Source organism: Ptychodera flava, chromosome 21 (assembly GCF_041260155.1).
Source record: "Ptychodera flava strain L36383 chromosome 21, AS_Pfla_20210202, whole genome shotgun sequence".
Taxonomy (NCBI): domain Eukaryota; kingdom Metazoa; phylum Hemichordata; class Enteropneusta; family Ptychoderidae; genus Ptychodera; species Ptychodera flava.
In genome coordinates this window covers 6,142,577-6,170,482 of record NC_091948.1, presented here as the reverse complement: position 1 = coordinate 6,170,482, position 27,906 = coordinate 6,142,577, and the positions used below count along the sequence as shown (strand labels likewise).

Genomic DNA, 27,906 nt, shown 5'->3' with positions numbered 1-27,906 from the left:
TCCATGTCATCTCTAAATTTGCAAAATTATTTTTTCCGGGAGTCACTCAATTTTTTTTTTAGAAGGGAGTTGCCGAAATTCCTCCATTAGGAATGGGTGGGAAGATCTTTAAGACTGTAACAGCTATTCCTCTGACAACTCCGGCTATAGAATAATGACGGCTTCCGAACAAGCGCTGCGTTATCTTATCTTGGCCTCAGATGTTATGGTGTAAATTTTTCAAACCTGCTGAGTACTGGGACAGAGGTCGTTTACATGTAACGGACGCCCTCTTCAGGATATTGAAATGACCTCCATGACCCCAAACACACAACCTTCATGACGTCATATCGTGTGCAATTCTATGTCACGTGACTGTCCGCCATTTCTGGAATTCGAAGATTTGACTTTGCGAGGATAGGCTGGCCACTGACTTTCTCGTATATTCCCACAAAACGAAGGTAATCTTCGGGCGAAATTTAAGACATAATGAAGAGGATATACAGTTTGCTACTTATAACAGTTTCCCTACGTCTTTCTCTTGGAGCTGGTAAGTTCAGTCGATTTTATGTTTAGTCCGACAAGACTAAAGCGTTCTGTGTTCACATTCACAGTCATATCATATCTGGTCATAATCAGCTGAGTACGTACAGCCAGCCCGTGATTATCATACAGAGCTTGAACATAGTGCGGCTGCATCAACTTAAAACGCGTACTGCCATCTGGTATATTCCCCTTTATCTGAAAATCTTCAGTGGCGTCGGAATGCATTAGTATCCGAAACTCATTATATTTTCAGCCAATTAGAAATTACTGGTGAGCGATTTGCTATGCCATAATGACACTGACTTGCATCATGACCGTCTAACCGATGTCCACTCCGTTAGCAAAAGGCAAATATACGAAAAATTTGAAAATTAAAAGTTAGATTCTAATGAGTACACCATCAAGAAGATCGGCGTCTAGTGTTGTCCGCAGATTGCAACGGTCTGACAATAGACTTCCGGATTTTACTCATGCGCATCTTTGGATTGCAGTGTCATTGGCGAAAGCATATATTGTACTGCGCCTTTTACAATAATTAAAGAGTTTTTTACAGGTATTCAATTTGAATTGATCTTGTATTACTTTATATTTTGTTACCATAACCTCCTGGTTTCGTATGATTTTCTTATGCTTACATTACCGTATTTATTTTTCGGAGTGTCTAGTGACACCTTGGTGTCAGTAGCCAACAGGCCGTGGGCCTGTATTTGGCTTTTGAGTTTGACGACCCTCTGTTTTTGATTTTTTGTCGTTCACCTCAAAAGCGAGCCAAACTTGGTTTAGTTCATGGAGGTAAAAAAGATATTTTAATTATTCTTAACAGCAAATATTTTGTAAAACTCAAAACAATACTTAGTAATTTAAGACAAAGTTCATCATATTGAAGCATATTTATCCTGTGGATACAGGTGCTCGGGAAGGCAAGTGACTATTGTGCAGTAGTACTATAGGTGCTCGCCTTCCCCAGTGAGTACCTGTGTTATGGATGGATTTCACCCAGCCTGAGATAAATTGAATAATAATAATAATAAGCCAAGCCAAAATCAGGTTGGCCTGTTCACCTCCATTACATGAAGAAAGGGATTTTAGAGAATATTAACCCTTACAAAGCCAAGTTCATATTTCACTATCAAGTCAAGTTGGTTAAAACCAGTGAGGCATATACATCTACTAGTAATATGCTGGATTTTAATAAAGGATTAGAAGGCCTCTAAAAATACAGATGGTGTAAACATGACTCAAGGTCCATCCATAAACTGTTCTATTGTCAGGATGCATGGTTCAGTTCCATTTAGATTGTTAATTCATATGAAGAGATTATTGCTAGCATTGGTGTCATGAAGGTTAACACTGATGCCTGATACGCCCATGGACTTGCATGGCAGAATCAGTACATGCACATGGCAATGGAATCAAAACATAGTTTTTCTGAGAAACCCCTGCACATGAAAATGTCAAATCATTACAAGGGTGATGTCAGTATATTGTAGTATTATAAGTCCAGAAATCAAAGAAAGGTTTATGCGCCAGTCAATGTAAACCCCCACCCCCCCACCTCGGGCGATACGGGAAAAATGTGGGGGATTAGACCGTGTGTGCCATAAAACTGTGCCCGAGGGGGTGGGGCAATTGCCTCGTTTTGATCCCCCTATTCCTTTGACGGACAGGCCCAGAAAATGTTCGTAAATAACTACGCATGCGCACGTATGCAGGGCCTGAAAATTACCCTGATCCGAGGTCCCGGACCAGTGATTTTTTATCCCGAACCAGTACAAATTACCTCTAAAAAGTCCGCAGACCAGTGCAAACGGGAGCCAATTTATTTTGCAAGGGAATTTCCAGTTTTTCCCAGATTGTGTTCTAGTGTCTTTTGACGAAAAATTAGAAACTACGTCCCCCCAAAATACCGAAGTTACTGAAACCATGGAGGTAGCAGAGACGAACTAAAGCCAGTTACACCATGGCTCCATGGTTACACTAAAACCAAGAGCCCATTGAGAGACTACGTCTTCTACCTACAAAATTACAATAATTATTGCGTCTTTAAGTCAATCAAACATTTAAAATTTAGTCTATTTCTTTCATCACAACGTAAACTCTAAAGGAAAATCAGTATACTCTATTACAGTTTGCGATTCATGATATGAGCCAGGCGATGTGCTTCCACTAGCCACTGTACTGCAAAATCAAATGACGGGCCGGCCACGTACTCATTTTACATGTAAAATTAATGTGGTAAAAACCAGACCATAGCCTCAGCTAAAAATATCAGCAACCCCACAATTGTGTGAAAATATTATATCTCTGTCTATCAAAGTAGTATTTTGCAATAAAATTCTCTGAAAGGAGTCTCATTACAACTTTCCGATCGTCCGTAGTAAGCAAGCTTCTGAATTAGAAGGTCACCATGCTGAATTCCTTATATAGTCAAGATCCCCTAGCTCGATTGTAGTTGACCTTAACAAGAACCGCCTAGCTTGTCAAACAGCGTTATGGCAATTTGCTATTGCTATCAAAGGAAAAAGAAGTTCCTCTCAGGTATTTGGTGTTTTCAACCTATTTTTTACAATTTGAACGGAAAAGAATCAACCGCTGGGCAATTATAAAAATGAAGTGAACTTTATAGCAATAGTAAAAAAAACATGTCAAGTGTGTGTACAAGAACTTGAGCAAACTACCAAGTAAATGTTTATGCAGTGTGTCTGTATTACAAAGATTGGCAGTTTATGCTGTATGTAAATCCCAAGCAAATCTGATAGAAATGCATATATAACATTATGAGAAATGAATCATTCTTGTATTGTTATGCAAATTTTTGAGGACCAGTGGATTTTACCTTTGGACCAGTGAAAAAAAAGGTCACTGGTCCTGGGACCAGTGGGAAAAAACAGAAATTTTCAGGCCCTGGTAATGGTATGTTGTTGTTCAGAGCGGTAGCATGGCGGAAGGTGGCTGTCAAGGCCATGTGGGCCGGTTACAGCAGCTTTTCGACAGGCTATTGATGAACGCGATGCAGCAATATTCAGAGGTGTGTATGACAGTATATTTGTGATTGATGGCTGAAATATCGATAACCAAATAAATGATTCATCCGCCGTGTATTCTTATTTTTTGGAAAATTGAACATACCATGCGCAAAATTTCCCACATTTTTCCACGTGAGCGTGACATTTCGGACGTTCACGATGCGTCATCGACATGATCCAGCACTAAAAAGACCTCCGGGTCAACTCTATTTTGATAAAACTTAAAGGGACAAAGTCAGCCATTTTTCATGAATTTTGTTTGATGCGAGATACTACTTATTTTGTTTGACATGTTGAAAGGTACTGAGTGAATGAGTGACCATACATATATTCGACCCCGGTTTTATACAAATTAAATAAAACCATCGCGAAAACGAATTAATGGTCATGACCATGAATTCATTTTCCGTGATGGTTTGCATGTATCGTGTCTAAAACCGGGGTCGAATATAAGCATGGTCAGCCATTCATGCGGTATCTTTCGACATGTCAAACAATATAGTATCTCACATCAAACAAAATTCATGAAAATTGGACGACTTTGTCCCTTTAAATTGCTCATGTATTTGGAAAACATGTTCGGTCACGACGGAATTCCTTTTATGATCCGCTAAATGTATTATCAAATTTATTCATGATGACCCATACAGCTAGGGAAACAGTTCTGTTTCTTCAGTGTGATCATTCTGATCATCTGTTCTGTTGAGTTTTACACAGTATCTTTCTGCCGTGTTTTGTGATGAATAAACACGGACCATTGTGAATTTTCATTCCTCTACTTGTTTTAAATCAGTGCATGACTGACGTAGAATGTGTCATTGTGCTTGTAACATGAGAGCGAGAAGACAAAAAAGCTGCACTTGTGAGATTGGACATCATGTATCTTGTTCATCAGCTTTAATTAGTTTATTGAGGCGACATGTCTTGTGTGATACATCTGGTGTTTTGATCTAATTAAATCATTTGTTCTAGCCTGAAATATGTTTATGCCTGACAACATACAAGCAAACTAGACTGAAAAATATTGTAAATTCTTGCTCCAAAATAGGTGAATTACGTGACAGTGACACCTCAACAAATTTTATCTGGTCACAGTATAAGTGGCTGAAAAACAAATGCGAAAAGTATGTTATTTTCCTGGATCTATTTGTGTTGATTGTGATAGACATTTGTGAACAGCATAAATGTCACAAAACCCTATTTTAAATGATAAAATTGTTCTAAAGTTGAACATGAACTTTTTATATTGATGCAGGTTAACGTTGTTACGACATGAAAATTCCAAAGAGTGGTTGTGTGTAAGAATTTACAAATTCCCCATCCCCATATGTGGGGGATTTACTTGGTTTAGGTGGGGATTTTCCAGATTGTCTTGCCCCAGGGGGTGGGGCATTTGGCAGATTTCACAGGACTAATTTCCAAATCCCCCACTAAACCCCGAGGTGGGGTGGGTGGGGGTTTACATTGACTGGCGCATTACATATACCGTATGGCCATAAGCCAAACAGAATAGAAATAAATGGTCTTAAGTAAATCAAGGATTGACTTGAGAGTCACAAAATTAACAGAGTGATGTTGGGCTATTTGGTGGTTGGCTATCTGTTTTTTGAATCCTGTTTTCTTTTGATGTATATAGAAGAAAAGTAGGTTGGAATTACAAATAAACAGATACACAGGTCTCTATAAGACTGATTTTACTGATCTTCAAAACCATAAACCTGGAATACATCAAATCTCTACATAATGAACACAGATTGTAATGTATGCCAGTTTGATACACAGAAAATGATCGGTTTGCTTTGAAGGTAAACCAATATTCAAAAATTTGTGCACACCAATGTAATTTCAGGCTTGCTGTCATTAGGGAAATGGATGTCAAAGAGGAAAAAAGTCATTAGAATTTTGCAGTCTGTGGCCGATAAATATTGACTGTCTACAGACACATACAAAAAAGTATGACACAAAACGACTGACCTACACTGTGCAAACTGTGGTTGCGCAATGATATGTTGATAAATTGTGAGAGAACCGCTCAAGGAAAAAGATCACAAATCTTCCTTGTTTTGAAATATTAATTTTTTAGAATATTCTGCAGTCTCCCTGTAGTGGAATACTTCATCCGATTGTGCTTAATTTCTCCGTGCAAGTATTTTGTCGTTCGGGGCACCAAAGAGTGGATGTTGCATGCTGAGTGCCACTGCTTCTTGTGTCGCTGATAGCATAGAGTGATGCCAGACAATGTTCTTTTAGATGGGTACCTCATTTTGCTGCAGGCCTTCAAATAGTTGTCACCCCCAAAAATACCCTCTCTAATAAGATAATGTTATTTTTGGTTCACAACCAGCACGTTTCAAGCACTGCGTCATAAATCTCTACTGTGTTCACAGAACGTCTAGTGTTCTGTATACTATGAGGTGCTTACCACAAAACCAGTGAGTTGTGTTGTCCATTCTTGCTTAGCAGTACGATACAGTAAAATTATAGCTGTAAGGGTAAATGTGAAGTTCACAGCTTCCTGGAATAGAACCTGTATAAATGCAAGGTGGGCACAATGAACCCTGGTTTTTGAATATTTTTATACATTTTAAGTACAGGCTCTTGATTTTGAACTAAAATATCAAGAGGTAGCTATGTTTTGTGCAAAAGATGACTTGATTGCGAAACCTGTAGGCTTATTTTCACTGCAAAAATCCTTGAAAGCATGTCAAGGTCCCACACATGTGTACATGTTGAGTCAGATTGATTGATGTTTGTTTCAAATTCTTGACAAGTATGATAAAATAACCAAATAAACAATTTTCTCTACCTACTGTACTGAAGATTTCATCGCTTCTTAAGGCTGTCATGCCATAAAGTAAGGTCAGAAATATTGCAAAGTCATCATAAAATGATGACTTGGCTGTTGACTGTGTTATATTTCGATGGGAGTTTAGCTGAGGGATGGACCATTAGATCTTTGGAAGGGGGCGGTCAAAAACAGAAAAAAAATTTTCAAAGCAAAAAAATTAGGGAAAAAAAATCTTCAGACTAGTTTGCAAAATAAAAAAAATCAGAACACAAAAAAATGATAAATTTGACAGTTTACCTAGAAAAAAAAATTAGCACATCATGGCTCACTTGGAAAAAAAATATTCAAAAATTTGCAATTGTATAAACAATATATTCACTATCTGATTGTGGCCACCCCAACCTCCCAAGATCTAATTACTGTCCCTAAACTGTTCGACCTTTGCTGAAACTGGGTACATGTATAATGAATCCCTGTCAATTCTCAAAGAGCCATAAAATGAAAGAAATTTTTACATTATTTCAAAATTGAACACAGAAGGGGAGCCAACATGCTAGGATATCTTGACTCCGGCTGTGTACTATACTACAGAGCCAAATCATGATTATTTTCATAACTATGCAGAACTGTGCAGAACAGGTAAAACTCAAATAGCCAGAAAAGGATAGCAATGTGAATTTTCGAATACCATTCAAGACTTACTGGTAGTCTTGAATGGTATTTGAAACAGTGTTCCCGAGAGTTAAACTCTGTGAAAAATTCAGAGTTCATGGTGCTTGGATGGAAATTACAATTTATATTGCTGGTTGTGACATTGAACTTACAATCTACAGATATAAAATTATCTGTGACACATACTTCCCATGTTTTGTTCCTGTCTGTGTCAACTTTTGAAATAATTTAAAACTTATATGAAACTTTTTTTCATAATACACTTCTTATAAAAAAGTAACACATTAGTTTGGACTTGTGTCTGTGCAGAGCATGCCATTGTTAGGTTTGCAAAGGAGCAATATAAAAAATTTAGGATGATACAATATAATATAGTTAAAAAAACAACATGCAGAGACTTGATATGCGTGGTTGTGCTCGTATGATTGTCATTGTGAATTGAAACACAATAAGACACCACGAGATCACACCAGTTGAAATTAACAAAAGGCTATATGCAAATGATTTATGAAACATGGTATCCTTTCAAACTTGCTGGCATTGTTTCTATCCAACAAATTCACGTCTTGTGTATATTTATGATGTAAAGGCTGTGAACAACACAGAATTATGATCTGACACTGACAAAACATGTTGCATCTATACGTATGGAGAACTTTTTTTACATCCACGCTGTATGAAACCACAATGGCTTCAAACTTCAGATGAAAAACAGATATTTTTATTTCCATTCTCACAGAATAAAATGTTGTTGGCATTGGTGGGATCTAGGCCAACTGCTGTTTATCAGATTCTGCAAAGATATGGACAGTGTACATACATGTACATGTAAAGTGTTAACATACATGTACCTGTAGTTATAGATATATTTACGTCTATAGTGTATGCAATGCACACCTACATACAGTATGTAGGTGTGCATTGTGAATGACAGATGCACAGACAAAGGGCAATGATAGCAGATAGTTCAGTGCAAATTCATGAACCAGACTACTGAATATGACAAACATTTGGAAAAAGGTACATGTACATTGAGCTTGCATATTCAGCATGATTTGTTTATCAAACTGTATCACAAACTTTTTCACAGATTTGCCCTTGTATTTCCTGTCTTTGTGTGGATTGTCATAGGAAAGTATGATAGGTGAACAATTGTGTGTTTGCCCTCTGGCTATCTCTGTGCCATTTGGGTAAATGTAAACAGCTCATGAAGGCCAATGAATCACAGGTGATGTGATCATTCTGATATGTCTTGAACCATAGCACTCATTAAGCAGTCTACATTCATTTGTAGGGATGGTGAGGATAGATAACAATTTATCAGACTTCCCAACGTTAATTGTTAATCACCTGGACTGTCCTTGAATCCTGTAAAAAACACTGATACAAGTAAAATCAAAGTTTTAAAATGTTGAAGCATTTTGGAGTTTTTATGAGATACTAGTAGGTATAAACCGGTATGTTGAGTTGGTGATTACTGTATGATGTTATTGGCAGACGCGTTCTATTTGCATTAACTCTACATGTATGTAACTACCGTAAGGTGTCTCTGTTTGGGTTTTGCAAGTGTAACAATGTACAGATGAGTGTAGGCCAGCTCTGTATAAAGGTTAAACATCATGTTATCAACACCTTTTGAGGCGAGTGTTTTAGTTACACCAGGGAGGCATTAGTGAGGTTTGGCTACTACTAGTTAGGAATTGTCCGTGATTTTGAATGGACCAGTCTTTGATTCAAAACAACTTCCACTATGTCAAGATATTTGGCTCCCATTTTTTTGTACGACATGTGTAGGTTTAGTATATATGACAATAGTAGCTTATCTGATCTGTAGGTTTATTGTCTAGTGTCTGTTCAGTTGGGATCAGATATTGAAACTGATAAGACAGGAATCAGTTGGTATGATGAAAGAATCAATTTTCAGTGAATATTTGCTTGATATCGTACATATTGGAAGGATGCATCGTACATGTACACTAAATACTGCAGTCGTCACAGAATGTCACGTCATGTGCATTTATAGGTAGAATAGGGAACAGAGGGAGATCTGTTTCTGTGGTTGCACGTCCTTGAATATTTCTATTGCTTTTTACAGTGAATTTAACCTTTGTTATAGTATATGACATCATTGAAATAATTATACAATGTTTTGCCTTGTTTCAAATATTGCAAAATTGAAAAAGAATGAGTCATAGTTTTTGCAACAGGGCAGTTTTGTTGCATCATGCGTCAGTAGCAACTCTTCCTTGACAAGTGGAATCTGTACAGAGAAGCTTCCATGACATACGGAACAAGTGGTCTGCTGTGTCACATACCATAAGTGTATTACCATGCAGAATTTATGTGGGGAACTGCAGATGGTGTGCGAAAAAACTGACTGTTGCCAAAGCCAAATATAAATTCGATATTGATGTAGCAGCTTGCCTATAACACGGCTGTATCCACATACCATTACATGAAGATGTGCATGGTGCTTTGGCTGTACTTCAGGTCACCATACATGTCTTTTCATTAATTGATGATAAATGTAGCTGTACATGCACAGTACAACCATAGAAACTGAGCTAGTCTGTCAAGAATGCCGTATGCATTGACTTGTGCATCTAAAGGAAAAGCACAGAGGTCAAGATAATCAAATTATGTATCTGTAGAAAGAGGCACTAATATGTTCTGTTCTTTTAAGTGTTAGAAAGATTTAATTGAATAAAAAAATTTGAAAGTTACTGAGTTGAAAGTTTTATTTTATTTTGTTAATTTGGATTTTAAAGAAACACATTAGTGTCCTAAGAATCAACAAACCTGAAAATTTTAGATATCTGTGTATGCTTAAGGTTCTTACTTTGCTTCATGAAAGAAATCATTCTAGGACTCAGACACATGAGGTCAGCTGATATTGATTTTTATTGATAATACCGTACTCGTCCGAGTATAAGCCCCGGTTCGGCAACACTAAACAGCAGTAAAACTAGGGGAGGGGCTTATATTCGAGCAACCCCATGTTATCTGGCATGGACGCTTAATTTATGCTAATTTATGCACGATTTTTTTTAACACCACTCGATCTTTCTATCGCTTTCAAAATCGACTTACACATCCAAAGAAATTGATTGTACAATCTCTGAATACAGAAGTGACATTTTGGTGAAATTTAAGGGTCGAAAAAAACCCAAACTTGGAACAAAGACGTCATGTATGCTGCTGATCAACAGTAATGTGAACAGGCATGCATTGCCCACACGGAAAGGCAACTCAATATTCCAATATCAAACTGTCTACATCTTGTGAAAACAACAACATAGCAGTGAAAATTGTAATAGTCACCAGGAAAAGTCTTCACAAATGAAAGGATAATTGCTTAAAACAAAAGAAACTGCATGTTTCAAGCATGAAAACATCGTGGCCGTGAATGAAAATAAACAATGGCGGACGTGAGTGAGACTATTCTATTTAGGCGACGGGGGTGAGTAGGGTCAAAGAATCAAGATAGTACTGGAAAAACGTGTCATTTCCTTACGATATTGTCAAGGGAACTCCAGTTTCCCATTGTTTTAACATCTTTTAATGGTTTCTTTATCATCTAAAATTAATTTTACCAAGTTAAATGACCAAATATACTCTTCTAACCTTTCTGTATTTGAGTTACACTAGGGTAGGGGCTTATACACGGATGTAATGCATTTTCTTAAATCCTCTAAAATCAGTAGGGGGGCTTATACACGAGCAGGGCTTATACTCGGACGAGTACGGTAAATTCAAATTTGGTAATGGGCCATTGTAATTTGACCTTTGTTGTTTATTTTTGTTGAAGTAGAAGTGGTCTTGAGGTCCATTCCCTGAAGGAGGAGTGTTGAGGTCCATTTTGTCATGGTCATTTGTATGTTGAGGAGGGAAAGTAGGCACTACAACAATAACCCAGTGATAAATTTGTCCTTTCTATAATCTTTTCATTGTACTGTGGTATGACCTTTGACCCACTCTTTTTCAGACCTCTGGTATGGCATATACTGCAACATAGATACACTGTATACCATTACAGTGACGGCACCAATTATTTTGACGATGAGATACAGCTGGATATTGATACACTACCGAATTAGGTTTGTCAGTTTGCTCACAAATTTACCCTTTTAGTGGTCAACTTTTACAACTTTGCGCCAACATCAGACAGACTAAAACAGCAGGTGACGCAGCAAGATGTCTGTAAACTAATTTACTATGTATAGGTATGTTTATATCTTTACAGCAGCTATCAGTTTCAATGGTGACACACACAGAGACTGGTTGCCAAGTTTTACAAGCAGTTCAAATTCACGGAGAGGTGGTAAAAGAACGACGTTACTGCAAATTTAGACTCGGAGGACAGTGTTCTTTGTAGTTGAATATCAATAAAATTCATGACTTCAAAAAAATCTAAAACTAACAACACAAATCGATCTGAAAGAATCAGAACGTTTGAGTAGCGATAGCAATGTCTGGAAGTCAGGGCTTTGAGTCAGCAACTTTCTAGTCTAATAAAACGACATGTTCTGGTATTGCCAGCCATGGTGGGGCTTTGTATACATATGCTGACACGTAATTAGCAGCTATCAGTTTCACTGGCGTAATGATCTGTACATTTGTACAACAGACGTTGAACCGGACAAAAATCACAACATGGATGGCTCCCAGACGACACCAGCTGAAGTGAGAGAGGAGATTGTTCAGTTGTATTTAAACGGTCTGTCATTTTCAGAAATTGGTAAACGTTGTGGTGGTGTTTCAAAGCAAACGGCCAACAACATTGTTTTGCGGTACTTGAAAACTAGCGTTTCCTGCCAGGCAAATCATCTGGAACATCGGTAAAAAAACTGACTGCAAATGTTCTGGAGCATATTGAATACTACAAAAGTGTAAAACCAGCATTTATTATGGAAAGCCGTTGGGGACCCCTCGGCGAAAACTCTTTCCCCATTGAAAATGCATAGGTTGAAAACAAAAAAGTTTTCCGTCGAAATATACAAAAAAATACCACCCGGCTACAACATAACTTTTAGCGGCGCCGTCAACTTCAAATGCGACAACAACAACTCAAACCACATTATGTTGCGACCACAAAATATCAGTCAGCGTCAACATTGCTAACACTATGCAACTTGACCTTGGATGAACACTGGCCGCAGCGGTAACAATCTATGAGGCACCGTGACTTAGTGAGATGTCAAATGATAACGTTGGCGGCGAATGCCTAACTGCGATTGCGGAAAAAACAGAAGCTCGTGCGGACGCGAAATCTTTTGCTGCTCATAATCAACATACGGACACAGAAACTCTATGATAACGATTCCGCACTGAACTGCCATCGCGAAATCTTATCGTCTTTTGAGGCCGCAAAATCTCTACTTGCTCATTACCAAACGTAGACGCTGTTAATATGAAACCTATAGAAACCGGTACGGAAACTTCATATACTCGCATTGCGGTGTGACAAAACTTTTACAGCGTACAGACGTTGCGGAAAAACTACAAGTTGAAGCTACGACAAACTCTACTCTGGTTGCACACAGTCTGTTGCAAACACGGGTGATGCGGAAAAATATCATATGCAATTTGTTATGGTGCGGAACAACAATTACTGAGTATACCTGCGGTGCGACAAACTAGCTCGTTCTGGTGCGACAAAACAGTTAGCTTGCCAGCAATTGTTGTGCGGAAAAAAAATAGTATGCAAATGAGGAGTCAGTTCTGGTGCGGAAAAAAACGATATGCAAATGAGGAGTATGTGCAGTGCGGAAAAAACTAGTTTGTTCTGGTGCGACAAAACAGTAAGCTTGCCAGCGATCGTTGTGCGGAAAAAAAGTAGTATGCAAATGAGGAGTCAGTTCTGGTGCGGAAAAAAACTAAGATGCAAATGAGGAGTATGTTCTGGTGCGGAAAAAAAAGAATATGCAAATGGGGAGTACGTTCGGTGCGACGACAAACTAAGTTAGTACTTTCTTCTTTTATAAATAGTAGTGTAGGACCTAACCCGGCTTTTCTACGGTCACAGTTGCTTGGAGTTGCTATAGATTTTGTGCAAGAAAAGATAGACTGGCCACCGCCGCTTGGCTTTTCAGTTACCTTTTCCCCTTGAATGTACTATTGTTTTTATATTTATATGCCCACAGATTTGGAGCATTTGAGCCCATTAAAAAGACTATTTATATTACTTTACACTGAACACGTACTTCATGCACTTGTTTCCTCTGTTACGGTGTATGTTATGTTATTAAAGTATGACCGAGGAGAGTCCCTACACCGATGTAAGTGGTCAAGTTGTCAAACTGAAATAATTTATGAAGCCTCTGCTAATAACTTCAAACATGTAGTACAGGGTGACATGACAGATTTTTTCAACGTATCGACGCCCACTGACATTTGTGAATGAGGAGAATCTCTAAACACTGTCTCACTATTATGTAATGAAAGGATCACTTGAACGCATGTACACTATTAATGCAAATATGTATGTGAAAAAAAATCACGGATTCTGAGTGATTATATGAATGGTTTTGGGTAATACGAAATTTTAGATACTGTGAACGATACCCAAGGTATAAAAATTTCCAGAGCACGGCCCAAATTTGAAGAAAAGCTCGACTTCAATCACTTGGGCTATTCTCAGTGGTTAGTTGACCCCGTAAACATGTGTGCGTCACGCGAATTGGAGATGGGACTTTGATACCATAATCGTACTTGCCGTTCAAAGGTCAACTTTAGAGATGGAACTATGTTCTGCAAAATTAATATAATTCCACGGAATTATGAAACTGTCATCTTACTTATTCCATAGCAGTTATTAACGAGAGGTAAATTACATGTTAAAGATAGTTTTATAGACAGTGAGTTAAGTTCAATGTGTATGAACCAAGCAATTTCAAATCTATTAAGGTAAAATGCGCTTCGAGGACAGCGAGTGGGACTCACAATTCTTTCTGATCTACCACTTGTGAGGGCTCATTTTAAAGCTCTTGGTGTGAGGAAAAACTTTTCACAGGCTAATTTTTTCGAAAATCTTAAATATATTTTACTCCATAGAGTTAACACAGGGATGGCGGCCATTTTGAATTTAGAATATCGGTAAATTTTTGGGTAATTTGTTTCTCTGCTACCAAAATTAGCACGGGAACCCCGATTTTAATTCTTGATTTTGACAGAGTATGGTCGAAAGATTCATTGAGGAAGTTTGAGCAAAAGTTTCAGTCTATCACTTACGAAGTGCATACTACCTTAAGATCAATATATTGCGTAATCCATTCAGAAAGGTTGCGCCTCCATCATAGTTTGACCTTTGAACAGCAAGGGCCGCGATATCATGGTTTCTTCTCCAATTCGCATGTCACATACTCAAAGTTCACGGAGTCAACCATAAATCGCTGAGAATAGCCCAAATAATTGAATTGGGGTTTTTCTTCAAATTTATGCCTGCTCCGGAAATTGTTTTACCTTGAGTATCGTTCACAGTACCTGATGTTTCGTATAACCAAACACATTTCATGTAAATATATGTGTTTTTTCACATATATATTTGTAATAGTGGATATGCGTACAAGTGATCCCTATATTACATAATTGTCAGACAGAGTGTTCACAGATTATAATCATTCACGAATGTCAGTGGGCGTCGGTGTGCCGCTGAAAAAATCTGTCATGTCACCCTGCCCTAGCTGTTTGATGCTTATAAACTGCAGAGGCTTCATAAAATTATTTGAGTTTGACAACTTGACCACTTCCATCAGTGTAGTGACTCTCCTCGGTCACACTTAACATAGCATACACCGTAACAGAGGACACAAGTGCATGAAGTACGTGTTCAGTGTAAAGTAATATAAATACTCTTTTTACTGGGCTCAAATGCTCCAAATCTGTGGGCATATAAATATAAAAACAATAGTACATTCAAGGGGGAAAAGGTAACTGAAAAACCAAGCGACGGTGGCCAGTCTATCTTTTCTTGCACAAAATCTATAGCAACTGCAAGCAACTGTGACCGTAGAAAAGGCCGGGTTAGGTCCTACACTACTATTTATAAAAGAAGAACGTACTAACTTAGTTTGTCGTCGCACCGAACGTACTCCCAATTTGCATATTCTTTTTTTTCCGCACCAGAACATACACCTCATTTGCATCTTAGTTTTTTTCCGCACCAGAACTGACTCCTCATTTGCATACTACTTTTTTTCCGCACCAGAACTGACTCCTCATTTGCATATTACTTTTTTTCCGCACACGATCGCTGGCAAGCTTACTGTTTTGTCGCACCAGAAAACTAGTTTGTCGCACCGCAGGTACTCCGTAACTGCATATCGCCTTTCATCACCAAACATGCTCATTGCATATGGTATTTTTCCGCATTCTCCGTTTTTGCAACAGACTGTGTGCAAACAGAGAAGAGTTTGTCGTAGCTTCAAGTTGTAGTTTTTAACGCAACGTCTGTACGTTGTAAGTTTGTCGCACCGCAACGCGAATATATGAAGTTTCCGCACCGGTTTCATATTAACAGCATCCACGTTTGGATAATGAGCTAGTAGAGATTTTGCGGCCTCAAAAGACGATAAGATTTCGGGATGGCAGTTCAGTGCGGAATCGTTATCATAGAGTTTCTGCGGCCGTATGTTGATTATGAGCAGCTAGAGATTTCGCGTCCGCACGAGCTTTTGTTTTCGCACTCACAAGTTAGGCATTCACCGCCAACGTTATCATTCGACATCTCACTTAGTGCCTCATAGATTGTTACCGCTGCAGCCAGTTTTCATCCAAGGTCAAGTTACATAGTGTTAGCAATGTTGACGCTGACTGATATTTTGTGGCCGCAACATAATGTGGTTTGAGTTGTTGTTGTCGCATTTTAAGATGACGGCGCCGCTAAAAGTTATGTTGTAGCCGGGAGGTATGTTTTCGTATATTTCGACGGAAAACTTTTTTGTTTTCAACCTATGCATTTTCAATGGGGAAAGAGTTTCCGCCGAGTGGTCCCCAACGGCTTTCCATAATTTATAGGCGTGAGATACGGCAGAATTTACTGAATTACGTGAATTTGAACTGCTTGTAAAACTTGGCAACCAGTCTCTGTGTGTGTCACCATTGAAACTGATAGCTGCTGTAAAGATATAACATATTACATAGTAAATTAGTTTACAGACATCTTGCTGCGTCACCTGCTGTTTTAGTCTGTCTGATGTTGGCGCAAAGTTGTAAAAGTTGACCACTAAGAGGGTAAATTTGTGAGCAAACTGACAAACCTAATTCGGTAGTGTATCAATATCCAGCTGTATCTCATCGTCAAATAATTGGTGCCGTCACTGTAATATATGTCAGTTGGTAAATTGCCTAGATGTGCTTGCGTTAGAAAGTCTCCCATCACATTCAACCTTGAATTCCTGCCTTTTGTACACACACGTGACTTAATTTGATTCTGCAGTTTTGTTTAGACAGTACTCTACCTCCGGTTATTGTCCAGTTGTTATCGTATTTGCAACGACCTTTCCCTCACTGAGCAGAGCACCTGCACAAATCCATGGATTGAAGTCATGCTACTTTATAGTGTATGTGCAGAACCTGAACGGCAGAACAGCAAATGTTTCTGCCAAAAATTTGCTTTCTGTTTAGAGAGTCCTACGTTTTGACATTGGGTATTTTTGTCAACATCAAATATCTATTTGTCAGAGCATTGAAACATTCAAATATCTATTTGTCAGAGCATTGTTCTAACTGTGGTGAATTGTCAGATATGAGAGCACTTATGTACCTGGATAACCTTTCTGTATCATTGCTATCAGAACACTGCCCTCACGCTGCTACATGTACGTTTTTATATGTACATGTAATACCAAATCACTGCTGCGATGTGCTCAAAACAAGTCTTACACCAACTGACAACCAGTTTCTACCTACAGACTACCAAATTTACCAAATCTACAGTCAATACAGAACAGTAATACTAAATACTAAACCTGGGCATTTCAAGACGTATGACAATGAAAGAAGTTATCATGAAATTTGTCAACCCTCTGAGTGCTGTATTTTTTCCCACCAAAATTTTTAAAATTAGTGCAACATTTTACCAATTTTTATGAAACTTTCTGCAATTTTTTTGATATTTTTGGATAAACTAGACATCACATTTCATTGCCTACAGTTTTTTATCAAAAAATTGGTAAAAAATCTGAAAAAACTTGACTGGGTTATATTTACCGATATAAAGGTGACAAAAATTTGACTTTGTCACTCAAAGGGTGTGCCAAACATTAATGTGCTGTGAAACAGGATGCGATCCTTCTGACTGTGAAATAAGTCACCATAAAATTTGTATAAAACATCAGTGAAAAAAATTCTGCAATGAAACCGGATGAAGCCAGAATTAAGTCAGCAGAGAAGGGAACACCAACGCCTGGTGATTAGTTCTACATGCATGTCTCTATGGTAACCAACATGACTTCTGCCCTGTAAATTAATCAGTAGGCAAAAATTAACTGTCAGGTGACAGACTACTACCATTTATTCCATGTCCTTCAGTTTGATTGACTGTGAGAATGAATTTCAAAATCCATGCTCAATTGCTTAATCAAGTTCATGTGTAAGTATTGCTTGAAAATAGTCATAACGCTGCATAACTCTATCTGGGGAATTGTCATTTGTCCGGACATTGCTTCATGAAACCATTTGAGAGCATCAACTATCCTGAGTTGTTAGAACTCTGCCATAGCCATAACACTGCCATCTACAACAAAATGATATAGACACATATCAGTCCCTCAGTGGTTGAGTTCTTCTTAGTACATCTTGATTGAATTGTTTGTGCAAGCAATCTGATCATTAATAAAAATGTTAAGAAAAAATTCTTGACAAGAATGCTGAATTATAAGCAATATTTGCCTAGAAGTATTTATGTTCAGGTTACTGATCAGTGTGTACATTGTATGTGTTTTGAAAAGATCTTTAGGAGAGTGGTAATAACACCCATGTACAGTTCATGATTTGAACTTCCTGTGACTTTTGAGTGTAACTTTCAGCAGTTCATAACTATTTTAACTAGTTTTACATTGGAATCTGGGAAGCTAACTTCTACATTATTGGCATGTACAAAGAATGTATAATGATTATAATTCACTTTATTTCAGACTCAGTAACAAAAGACTAGGACAAAAATAAATAAAGAGAAAACAACTAACCATGTATTACAAGGATACACAACACCAAACTACACAAGAAGCAGTTACAAAAGCAGTCGTGTAGGCCTTAAAAACCTTAAAATGTTCACTACAAAAATGGTCTGTTATGACATTTTAGTGCAAATAATTAGCATCAGACATGAGTAAAATCTTCAAAAGACTATTGTCAGTGCATTTGAGTCTAGGGAAAAGGCTGTACATGTTCACTGATTTTTTCGTACATTGTAAAAGTGAGAAACTGTTGATTTAATTCTCATCAAAGAAAGATGAAATACCAGTATTCTGCGATAAATCTAACAACCTGCACAAAGGATTATTGTAACAGACAAACAGGCTGTGAGTAGAGGAAATATTCAAGTTGCACCAGAGTTGGGCACAAGAACTATCATTACAGAAAAGTGTGAAAAAGTTGAATCTTAATAAAAAAACAACAACTGTCAAATTTTCTCAAAGAAACTTTCCCCAACCACATAACTCCTTCATTGGGAAATGATGTCATAATCATTGTCCTTAGGATCAGATGTAAACACAATCCACCAAGATCCTAAAATTCAGACACAAACTCTATCATACGCTGTATGACCTTGAAAAGTAACTGATTGGGACAATCCTGTATTTCTTTTGAGAAATAAAATACATATTGCTTTCATTACATTATTATATATTATATCATCCTCATTAGCAAACTTTATACATGTATACTAACGGTAGGTATGGGTCATCAAAGAGATGTATTGACAATATCGCTATTACCAATATTTGACAGAAAACCTTGAGGAAGGTTAGGGTATAGTAAATGTTGACAATAAGGAACATAAATATAAAGATTTGAAACTCATTATGTACTGTAATTCTTGTGTCCTGTAATCATTGGATGCTTTCTAACACCCAGAGGGAAGGCTGAGTGTGAATGAGAAGGGAACCAAATCATGTTACCACTTATGAAATCGCTGTCGTATACAGTTCTGATCAGAATGGAACTTGCATACAGCCCATGCTACATGTACTGAGAGATGTACTTTGACTATTCAATCATAAAATTTTGCCCCATTTCTCACCCTTTCTTTACGCTCTTTCTCCATCTGTGCAGATAGCGTGGCGGTTACTCCACAAGACAGCCTTATATCTCTAGGAACAAGTTTCTCCTTAACATGTACACTCAGTCCAGTTGTAACAGACCACAGTAATGTGAGATGGACCTTAGAGAGAGCCAGCAATCCAACCAATTCACAGGTGACACTGACAAACTCCGGTAGATTTACCATATCAACAAGGACAGACTCAGAAGCTGGGCAAACAGTCAGTGTTCTTACCATCAGTGAAGTTGAGACAGATGACAGTGGAGAATACTATTGCAGTGATCAGACAGACATGAATCAAAATCAAGCCACTCTCACAGTGTATACAGGTAGGTACATGTTTTGCATTTATTTCCTTTGAAATTTCCATCAGCATCTATACACCTTACAATTTCAGGTCTCCCCTTGCATGACCAGGGGTGAGAAAATTTATATCAGCGCAACCAGCCCCCAGCAAGGGGTAAGAAAATTCATATCAGCACAACCAGCCCCATGGCGAGGGGTGACACAATTCATATCAGCACAACCAGCTCCATGGCAAGCCAAGGGGTGAGAAAAATTCATATTGGCACAACCAGTCCCGTAGCAAGTGCTGAGAAAATTCATATCAGCACAACAAGCCCTATGGCAAGAAACCCCATATTATGTAAATCACAGGACAATCTTCCTCAGCTTCCACCAACCAACTGTGCAATTCTTAATTCTGTGCAGGAGTATTTATACAAGATGCCTCTGTAACCGACATTAAGGTGATCACAAGTATGGCAGTGCATTGGTTTAACTTAGATGCTGATAATCTTATTTCTTTGGGGCCAAATTCACTCAACTTTTCAGATTACATGTGCTGTAGATGAGCAAAAAATGTACTGCCCTAGAAGCACTAATGCATTGGCTTTTACACTTGAATTTGCTCAGCCCTGATCACATTCAGTATTCTTTGATGAAGTTATATTTCCCCTTTCCTACTTGGATTTTGGAACCTCAAGATTACCCTTTTGGACCCCTAGTTTGTAGCTGCCTGAGTCCTTGGGAATTCCATAATATAAAAATTCATGTGAAAGTATGTACTCATCCAAGAAACATAGTCTGTACGCCACTTACACATTTCTTTAATTTCTCTGCAAACAGCTCCTAGGGTTGAACTGATTTCAGACCCAGCAGTTCCCATAGTTGACAAGTAAAAACATAACACTGCACTGTGCTACTAGTAATGCCGAGCCAGTCACATGGGCCAAGAATGGAGAAGTCATCGATGGGGAGGGACTGCTCGATCTTGATGGTGATGAAGATATGGATGTTGAAATCAAGACCAACAATACTTTGGTGATTTTGAACAGTGAATTGACAGACACTGGTGTGTACGAGTGCATTGTCTCACATCAAGTTGGCGGTAAAACAGTGGAAGAAAGACACCCCAAAGAAGTTACAGGTATGTATTAGCCCTCTGTTTGTTGTTTTTGCTCCATCATGACATTTTCATCGTTCCTCATTTCACATTTCTTCTTTTTTTCTCCAACCTTGAATCAATATACACGTACCTCTCATTAAGGTAATATGCACCTCGAAAGTGAAAGACTTAAACTTTTGCTTAAACTTTCCTCAGTGAAACTTTCAACCATTCTCTTACCGAAGCAAGAATAAAAATCAGGGGTCACCGTGCAAACTTTGGTATTAGAGAGACAAATAACTTGCGATTTCTCGATATTTGAAATTCAAAATGGCCGCCATCCCTGTGTTAACTCTATGGGAAAAAATAAAATTTTCGATTTTCGAAAAACTAAGACGGTGAAAACTTTTCTTTCGCCAAGAGCTTCAAAATGAGCCCCCACAAGTGGTAGGTCAGAAGAAAATTGATAAAATTGAAGGCCCGAATTTCTGTCCCCGAGGTGCGTTATACCTTAAGAGAAAAACTTTCAGAAACCCGGGAATGTAGCAAATTTTGGTTACAGGTGGCAAAATAAAGTATAGGCAGTTCAGTAGTGTTTGAGCACATTAAACGTGTAAGTTCATACCGTGCAAATTTTAGCTGACAGCTAGTTATTTTAGCCAGCTGCCAGCAATTTTTTTTCATCCCTGAGAGCAGGTGAGAAACATTTGGTAGGATGTATTTGCTTTGTACACTCTTTTGAGTACGCACTATTTCATTGATACAGTCTTCTACAAACATAGCTTATGTATCCATGACTCGACTTGGACACCTCTGTCAACTAGTGAAGTCAGATTTTCTTCCAGAAAGTAATGATGATAAACACTATAAGCAGCCAATACTTTCATGAACCAGACTCTAATTAAGGTAGAGTGTGCTTCGGGGACTGATATTTAGACTCAAATTTTCACTATATGTTTTTGGTCTAACACACTTGTGGGGGCTCATTTTGAAGCCTACGGAATAACTAAAATTTTTACTCTCTTAGTTTTTCAAAAATCAAAGGGATGGCAGCCATTTTGATTTTTGACTTTCACATGTCAGTAAATAATGGGTAATTTGTTTCTCTAGTACCAAATTTTGTACATTGACCCCAGATTTTTATTCATGATTTCAAAAGGGAACAGTTTAAAGTTTCCCTGAAGAAAGTTTGGGCAAAAGTTTAAGTCTTTCATTTTCAGGCATAAACTACAGTACCGTAAGGTAATACATGCAGAAAGTTTCAAACTTTTGCTCAAGCTTCTGCTTCGAAACTTTAAATCACTCTCTTTAAAATCAAGAATAAAAATAAATGGTCACCATTGCAAATTTTGGGTAAAAAAAACAAATTTCCTACATATACAGATATTTGAAATTCAAAATGGCCATGCACTATCTCTTATGTTTGTATAATAAGACAATTACTCAACAGGTCTTGAATGAATCCATGCAAGCAGTAGACCCTGACATTGTACAAATTTGAGTCGGAAAAACTGGCCCAGAGACACACTCTTCCTTTATTACTCTTTAGTGAAGATGAACAATAAGAAAGACAGTCAGGCATTACAATGTGGACAATAATTTAAAGGTATACAGTCGCCTTTAATCTAAATATGCCCATATACGGTCAAAGGGCGTTCCTTGGTTAATTAAAATACCCATGTTAGGGTGCTGTTTTTAAAAAGCGGCCGCCCGCTTAAAATCTGTGATTGGTTAGATTTTCTCTTTCCATGGTAACTGTGGCAAAATTGGAACAGGTGACAGTATACCTTGAACATTAACCCTCTTGGGCCTGAATCCCTGTATGTCAGGATATAATTAATACAGTACATGTACTAGCTTCCCTCGTCTCTTTGGCTCACCGACAGCTCCTCTGACGATCAAGCTTCCCCAGTCTGTGAACTTAGAAGAAGGTGAGAATGCCAGAATCCTGTGTGAAGTGAGCAGCTTTCCTCCACCAATGGTCACATGGTACAGAGGAAGTGAGATGTTGTCCAATGGATCCAATGATGGACGTACTTGGGTCATTGAGACACCGCCAGGGAGCCCCCAAGTGATGTCTACTCTCATGATTAAGAAAGTGGTTGATGCAGATAGGGATGTGTATACTTGCAATGCTACAAACAGTGCCAACGAGAAAGACAGCAAAGAATGCCTGCTACGTGTCAAAGGTAATTCTAGATTACTCGTATGATATTCAACAAGGTTTAGGTGTTCAGCTAATTTAAGTGTACCGAGTTCTACATTTTAACTAAAAATGTAGGGTGGCACGTGCAAACCGGAGAAGGGTCAATGGGTCAACCAATTAGTATTGTGCACACAGCCAGTGGGATAGCCCTGTAACACTGTATGTATACCCAGTGGGTTATCTCTTTTAGCACTGTCAAATGTCCAGTGACTCAACCTTCTAGCAACCTTCCAAGTTAACATTATCCCTCTGAGCATGTTTCCAGTGTGTCCGTCATATATATGCCACTGTGGGTATGACTAGTGGGTTATCCTTTGGCATGGTGCAAACATTTAGTTGGTCGTCTGTACTACTGTGTAAACACCAAGTTGGACACCCCTATACCATTCTCCATACAGCACAGTCAGTAGGTTATCTTTGCAGTATTCATCTACATGCAAGGAGTGTTAATACATTCCTTTATACTGTCTATTAACAGTCATAATGTTATTGATTATACACCTGCATCTGTATATAACCTATTGACTTTTGTCGTACAGTAAGTTTTGGTATGAAGGGACACGGAGTCCAGTAACATTGATGATGAGTGTGATCACGTTTGGTGTTTTTGGATTTGATTTTACCTTTGACCTCATAACAGCTTTTCGTCAACACAGGGAAAACAATCCAAGAGAAAGTTTGTTAAGGTTTTTTTACTTAGTATGCACCTTTAAAGTGAAAGACACACTTTTGCTCAAACTTTATCTTCGAACCATTCTGTTTCAAAATCAAAAATAAAAATGGGGGGTCACTGTGCAAAGTGTGGTTCAAGAGAAGCATATTACGAAACATTTACTGATCATTGAAATTCAAAATGGCTGCTATCCTTGTGTTAACGCTATGGAGAAAATAAAAGAAAGTGAAAATTTTGCTTACATCAAAAGCTTTAACATGAGCCCCTACAGGTGGTAGATCAGATTTGTTGAAGTTTTTGAGTCCGAATATCTGTCCCCGAGGCACATTCCACCTTAACCATGTACATGTTTTTTTGTATTTTTGCAGACCGTTTGGCCGCATTGTGGCCCTTCATCGGCATAATGTGTGAAGTCATTGTCCTAGTGGCTATAATTCTCTTGTGTGAGAGGAGACAGAAGAGCAAAATGATGAATGATGATGTTGACGACATACCAGAGTAAGTTTGTTGACTCATGTTGTTATCGTCACAATGATTAAACATTCTCACATTAATGTGGTCAAACTGTTACATTTGCTCTGGAATCTGTATCTTAGTTTACTGTGCAAGCTATACCCATTACTCTAATTAGATTGAGTCAAGGTGTAGAAATTGATCATAATAAACAGCTGTAATAGAGTACATGTGTAATTCGGAAAACCCAGAATTCAAATGGACCATGGCACAAACAAAACCATATGTACACAACCACATCAAAAAATTGTGTATTTAAGTATTTCCATATGCATTTGAACATGCAGGTGTGTTTCTACCATCATTGCATGATCTTTTAGGCGTACTGAGTCTGTTAAACACTGTGTCTTTTTTATTCCGGAGTAGAACCATTGGGAAAGCAAGGAAAATCTCACTTCATTTATGCTGATGTTTTCCAATTTTATCAGAGAAAATGAATTGCAATATTTCAGATAAATTCTTTCTTGCATGAATATCCTCAATATTGTAAATGAGGTGCCATCTGTTTGGAAATGGTGACAAATTTCTACTTCATACAGATATTCAGCCATGTTGTGTCATTGAATCCTTGTGGATGTCCTTCCACCATGATGCTACAAAATGTCAACCCACTAGTGTTTGATTATTTTACTTGACCAAACAATACAATGCGCCCATTCAGTAATATAATGTTTACCTGACTTATATGTACCTGTACAGTTCTGTCACAACTCAGTGTGACAACTACTGCAATTATGAAAAATTTTGAAACAAATTTTCAAACCAACTATAGTGTTCTGATGACATTCACGTAGTATTTGATTTCATATATGTGCTCACAGGAAATACTGGAAAGTGTTAACTTCTTTCAGTGTCATATATACAGCAACAGAACACATTCTGTAAACAGGTTGGCCTTTAAATTTATAGGGTATGATGACCAGGTATCAAATCACAGGTAATTGTTACGCAATCAGGTTGTTTGTGTCATTGTCACGCGACCTGTGAACTGCATTAGTTCACAAATGCCTACACTGATGGAGGGCTGTGGTAGATAGTGCACGATTTCATGCAAATGAGTTTTCTGTGTTGATAATGATTCATTTTAAGTTGACTTGCATACTCAAACAAAAAACTGGTTATCATTACACTTTGCATCGATGAATAAATTTATTCAGAAATCAAACATGTCAATAACACATATCTTTTATTTTCTGATTTTTTTTAGGGCCAAGAAATTGAACGACAACTCCAACACTAATGAAAGTGACATCAGGTTAAGAAACATCAATGCCTAGGGGTCAAAGGTTAAATGTCAAGTTGGTGCCATGGCCCCTATGATAAGTTTTTCAATCTTCAGTGTTTTTTGATGGATTGTTACAGTTTACAGGATCTGTTCATGATCACTCATTGTCTGGCTATCCCCCTTGAACTAATCTAAGAACTCATTTTCCTGATCTGTGATACAAAAAAATGTACATAAGCGTGATTGGATGAAATTGTAACAGTCATTCACTTCTCTTTGAGATTTGACGGTAGAAAACCAGTCAATATTAACAATGGCCTCCTTGCATCAATATTACAGATTAACAAATTATCTGCTCCACTCTATTTGGACAGTTTTTATTGTCATTAGTCCATTGAGATCATGTGGGATTTACATCACATGACTCTCATACATGTATGAAAGTATAGGAAGATTAATGAAATTCTCTTTTACTGTAGTGTATCTAAGTATATTCTAAGTACTATACGAGTAATTTATCACTTGATATAGAAGGTAGTATCGTTTTAGTTAGTGCTTGTACTTCTGTAAAAAGTGAGTCTGTGATTTCGTTTTTATTCCTGAATATATGAGAAACTACTGTATGTGAAATCTTTTTCATCTACTCTCTTTGCACGAGATAAACATTGGCAATAACACCAGGGTCATAGACTTCATTCCTGTTTTCTGATGATAAATGTTCCACTGGTGCTTGTAAAATCTTCATTATTGTGGACATTCTTATTTGAGTAACATTGTGATACTAGTCATGTTAAAAAAAAAGGACACTAGCAAATGTGCATCTCACCACAAGTAAAGGACCCAGGGCTTACTTGTTTGTCCCGGGATCTTTAAATAACACGTACATTAAGAGAGATTAAGTATTAAGATTCACTTCTGAAGGGTAAATTTTATCAATAAGTGACTCCTGGTTTGTTGTGTAATGTTCACAGTGACAGGGAAAAGTCTAGATTTATATAGCGGTGAGTCACTTTCAGCAAGTACCGGGGTATTAACATTGTGTGAATTATTTGTTTGAATTTTTACTGAATATTTGAAATATCAAATCAAGTGCGCTGAATTAAAAAGACAGCTTCATCTAATCCGTAGTTTTTTCCACAAGAAATTCCTGGTATTCCAAGATACACAAACATGGCACTTGTGTTTGTTTATGTTTAACACTTTTCGGTTTGGTTTTTGTTGATTTGTATTTACACAGTACAGGGTGTGAATAGTGACTGAATGAAGAATGTGCAATGATGAGTTATCAATATTCATTCTTTTTTGTAAATTTTTTTGCCTAAGTGTATTGTAATTTTTGAATCTCTTTGTTCTTATCAGAAAAAAGAATTATGTTATAAAGTAATATTGTATGATATTTTCTGAGTCTGGGCATAAACCTCAATGCATTGGGTTTTTTCCTCACATGTGTGGTCAAAATATCAAACTTCGGCACTCTCAGTACACTTCCAATATATCGTCCAAAGAAACAACTACCCAAGCTGTTTGAAATCAAGCGTAATTCACCATTGACTGATGGGATGAAAGCATGCATGAACCTCATGTGTATAAACCTAGAACTCTTTCAGATTTATTCAATGCTCACTGTGCTGTAGTGTCAGCTGTATAAGTGCGTCTGTTGTAATATCATCTTGACTCTGAGTGTTTAAAATATTTGTGTAAGTAGTAGCATGTTATATCTCACAACCTTACTTACTAGTAAGTTTTGAATACCGTCTACTCGAAATTGTGCAGTTGTTTTCTTTTTTAAACTCAGGTCAATTTTGAATTTTGTCTAAGTTTCTAGTTGCTTATGGCATCACCTATGCCAAATAGCTAAATAAAAAAAGAACATGGTGGGCTTTCCACCACTAGAAAAGTGATGATGATGATGAACGATGATGATGAAACTTTAATAGTTTTTAGTGTACTGGGTGAAGGGAGTGTGATACTTATTTCTGTCATTGTAAATCATTTTAGAAATACGCACACATTATTCTTGAATGGTACTATGTTCTGCAGGGGGGAGGAAATCTGAAAATACTCCTGCTGGGACACTGGATAGATGGTCAATACAACCAACTCGTTGATTTTGTGTGAAAGAGTCAAAGTTGCCATATTTGTGGACTTTTGTGTATTTTTCATGGGAGTGGAAAGGCATACTAATTCCGACAAACTCTAGAAGAGCAGAGGTTATACGTTATTCCCGGTGTATTATGCAGACATTGATGTAGCGCCATGCCTAGTAGAGAAATGATAAGGCAATCCAGTGTCCGTGAAAAACAAGGGAAATGTTCAAGTGTGTATGTCACAAACTTACAATGTAAGTACATGGGTGTATGGAGTCAAATTTCAATTAAACCTGTATCATCTCAAACCACCAAAAATATATGGTCCTCATACTTCTGATCATGGTAACTTTTGCCAATCTCATCCAGTTCAGTCGACGGTGTGTGTGTTTGACTAGTCTCAATAGTAAATTTGTTTCTGTGTCAAATAACGGCAGCCTGACCATGTTTTCAGAAGATTTTGTTTTTGTAAAATAACTTTCTGAATTTTTACAAGGATAAGCAAATATAGCTGTTGTAATTGTCTCATTTTAATGATA

General features: G+C 37.6%; 2 protein-coding genes across 2 annotated transcripts; both read left to right on the top strand.

The window, feature by feature from the left end:
* Positions 1–307: 307 nt before the first annotated feature.
* On the top strand, positions 308–27,906 carry LOC139121227 (basigin-like). The gene is made up of 6 exons (XM_070685932.1): positions 308–529; positions 19,288–19,605; positions 20,405–20,705; positions 22,550–22,852; positions 23,911–24,040; positions 25,263–27,906. The coding sequence occupies exons 3-6, from the start codon at positions 20,567–20,569 to the stop codon at positions 25,330–25,332; spliced, it is 642 nt and encodes a 213-aa protein (XP_070542033.1). The 5' UTR covers positions 308–529; positions 19,288–19,605; positions 20,405–20,566; the 3' UTR covers positions 25,333–27,906.
* On the top strand, positions 11,665–20,457 carry LOC139122179 (Ig kappa chain V-III region PC 4050-like). Its single transcript, XM_070687599.1, has 3 exons — positions 11,665–11,749; positions 19,288–19,605; positions 20,405–20,457. The coding sequence occupies exons 1-3, from the start codon at positions 11,665–11,667 to the stop codon at positions 20,455–20,457; spliced, it is 456 nt and encodes a 151-aa protein (XP_070543700.1).

Excerpts from the sequence above, each read along its gene's own strand:
- LOC139122179 (XM_070687599.1), top strand. The coding sequence starts at position 11,665 with ATGGATGGCTCCCAGACGACACCAGCTGAAGTGAGAGAGGAGATTGTT. Across the intron at positions 11,750-19,287 it reads TCTGTCATTTTCAGAAATTG|ATAGCGTGGCGGTTACTCCA; the intron begins GTAAACGTTGTG and ends CCATCTGTGCAG. Across the intron at positions 19,606-20,404 it reads CACTCTCACAGTGTATACAG|CTCCTAGGGTTGAACTGATT; the intron begins GTAGGTACATGT and ends CTCTGCAAACAG.
- LOC139121227 (XM_070685932.1), top strand. The coding sequence starts at position 20,567 with ATGGATGTTGAAATCAAGACCAACAATACTTTGGTGATTTTGAACAGT. Across the intron at positions 20,706-22,549 it reads ACACCCCAAAGAAGTTACAG|CTCCTCTGACGATCAAGCTT; the intron begins GTATGTATTAGC and ends GCTCACCGACAG. Across the intron at positions 22,853-23,910 it reads ATGCCTGCTACGTGTCAAAG|ACCGTTTGGCCGCATTGTGG; the intron begins GTAATTCTAGAT and ends GTATTTTTGCAG.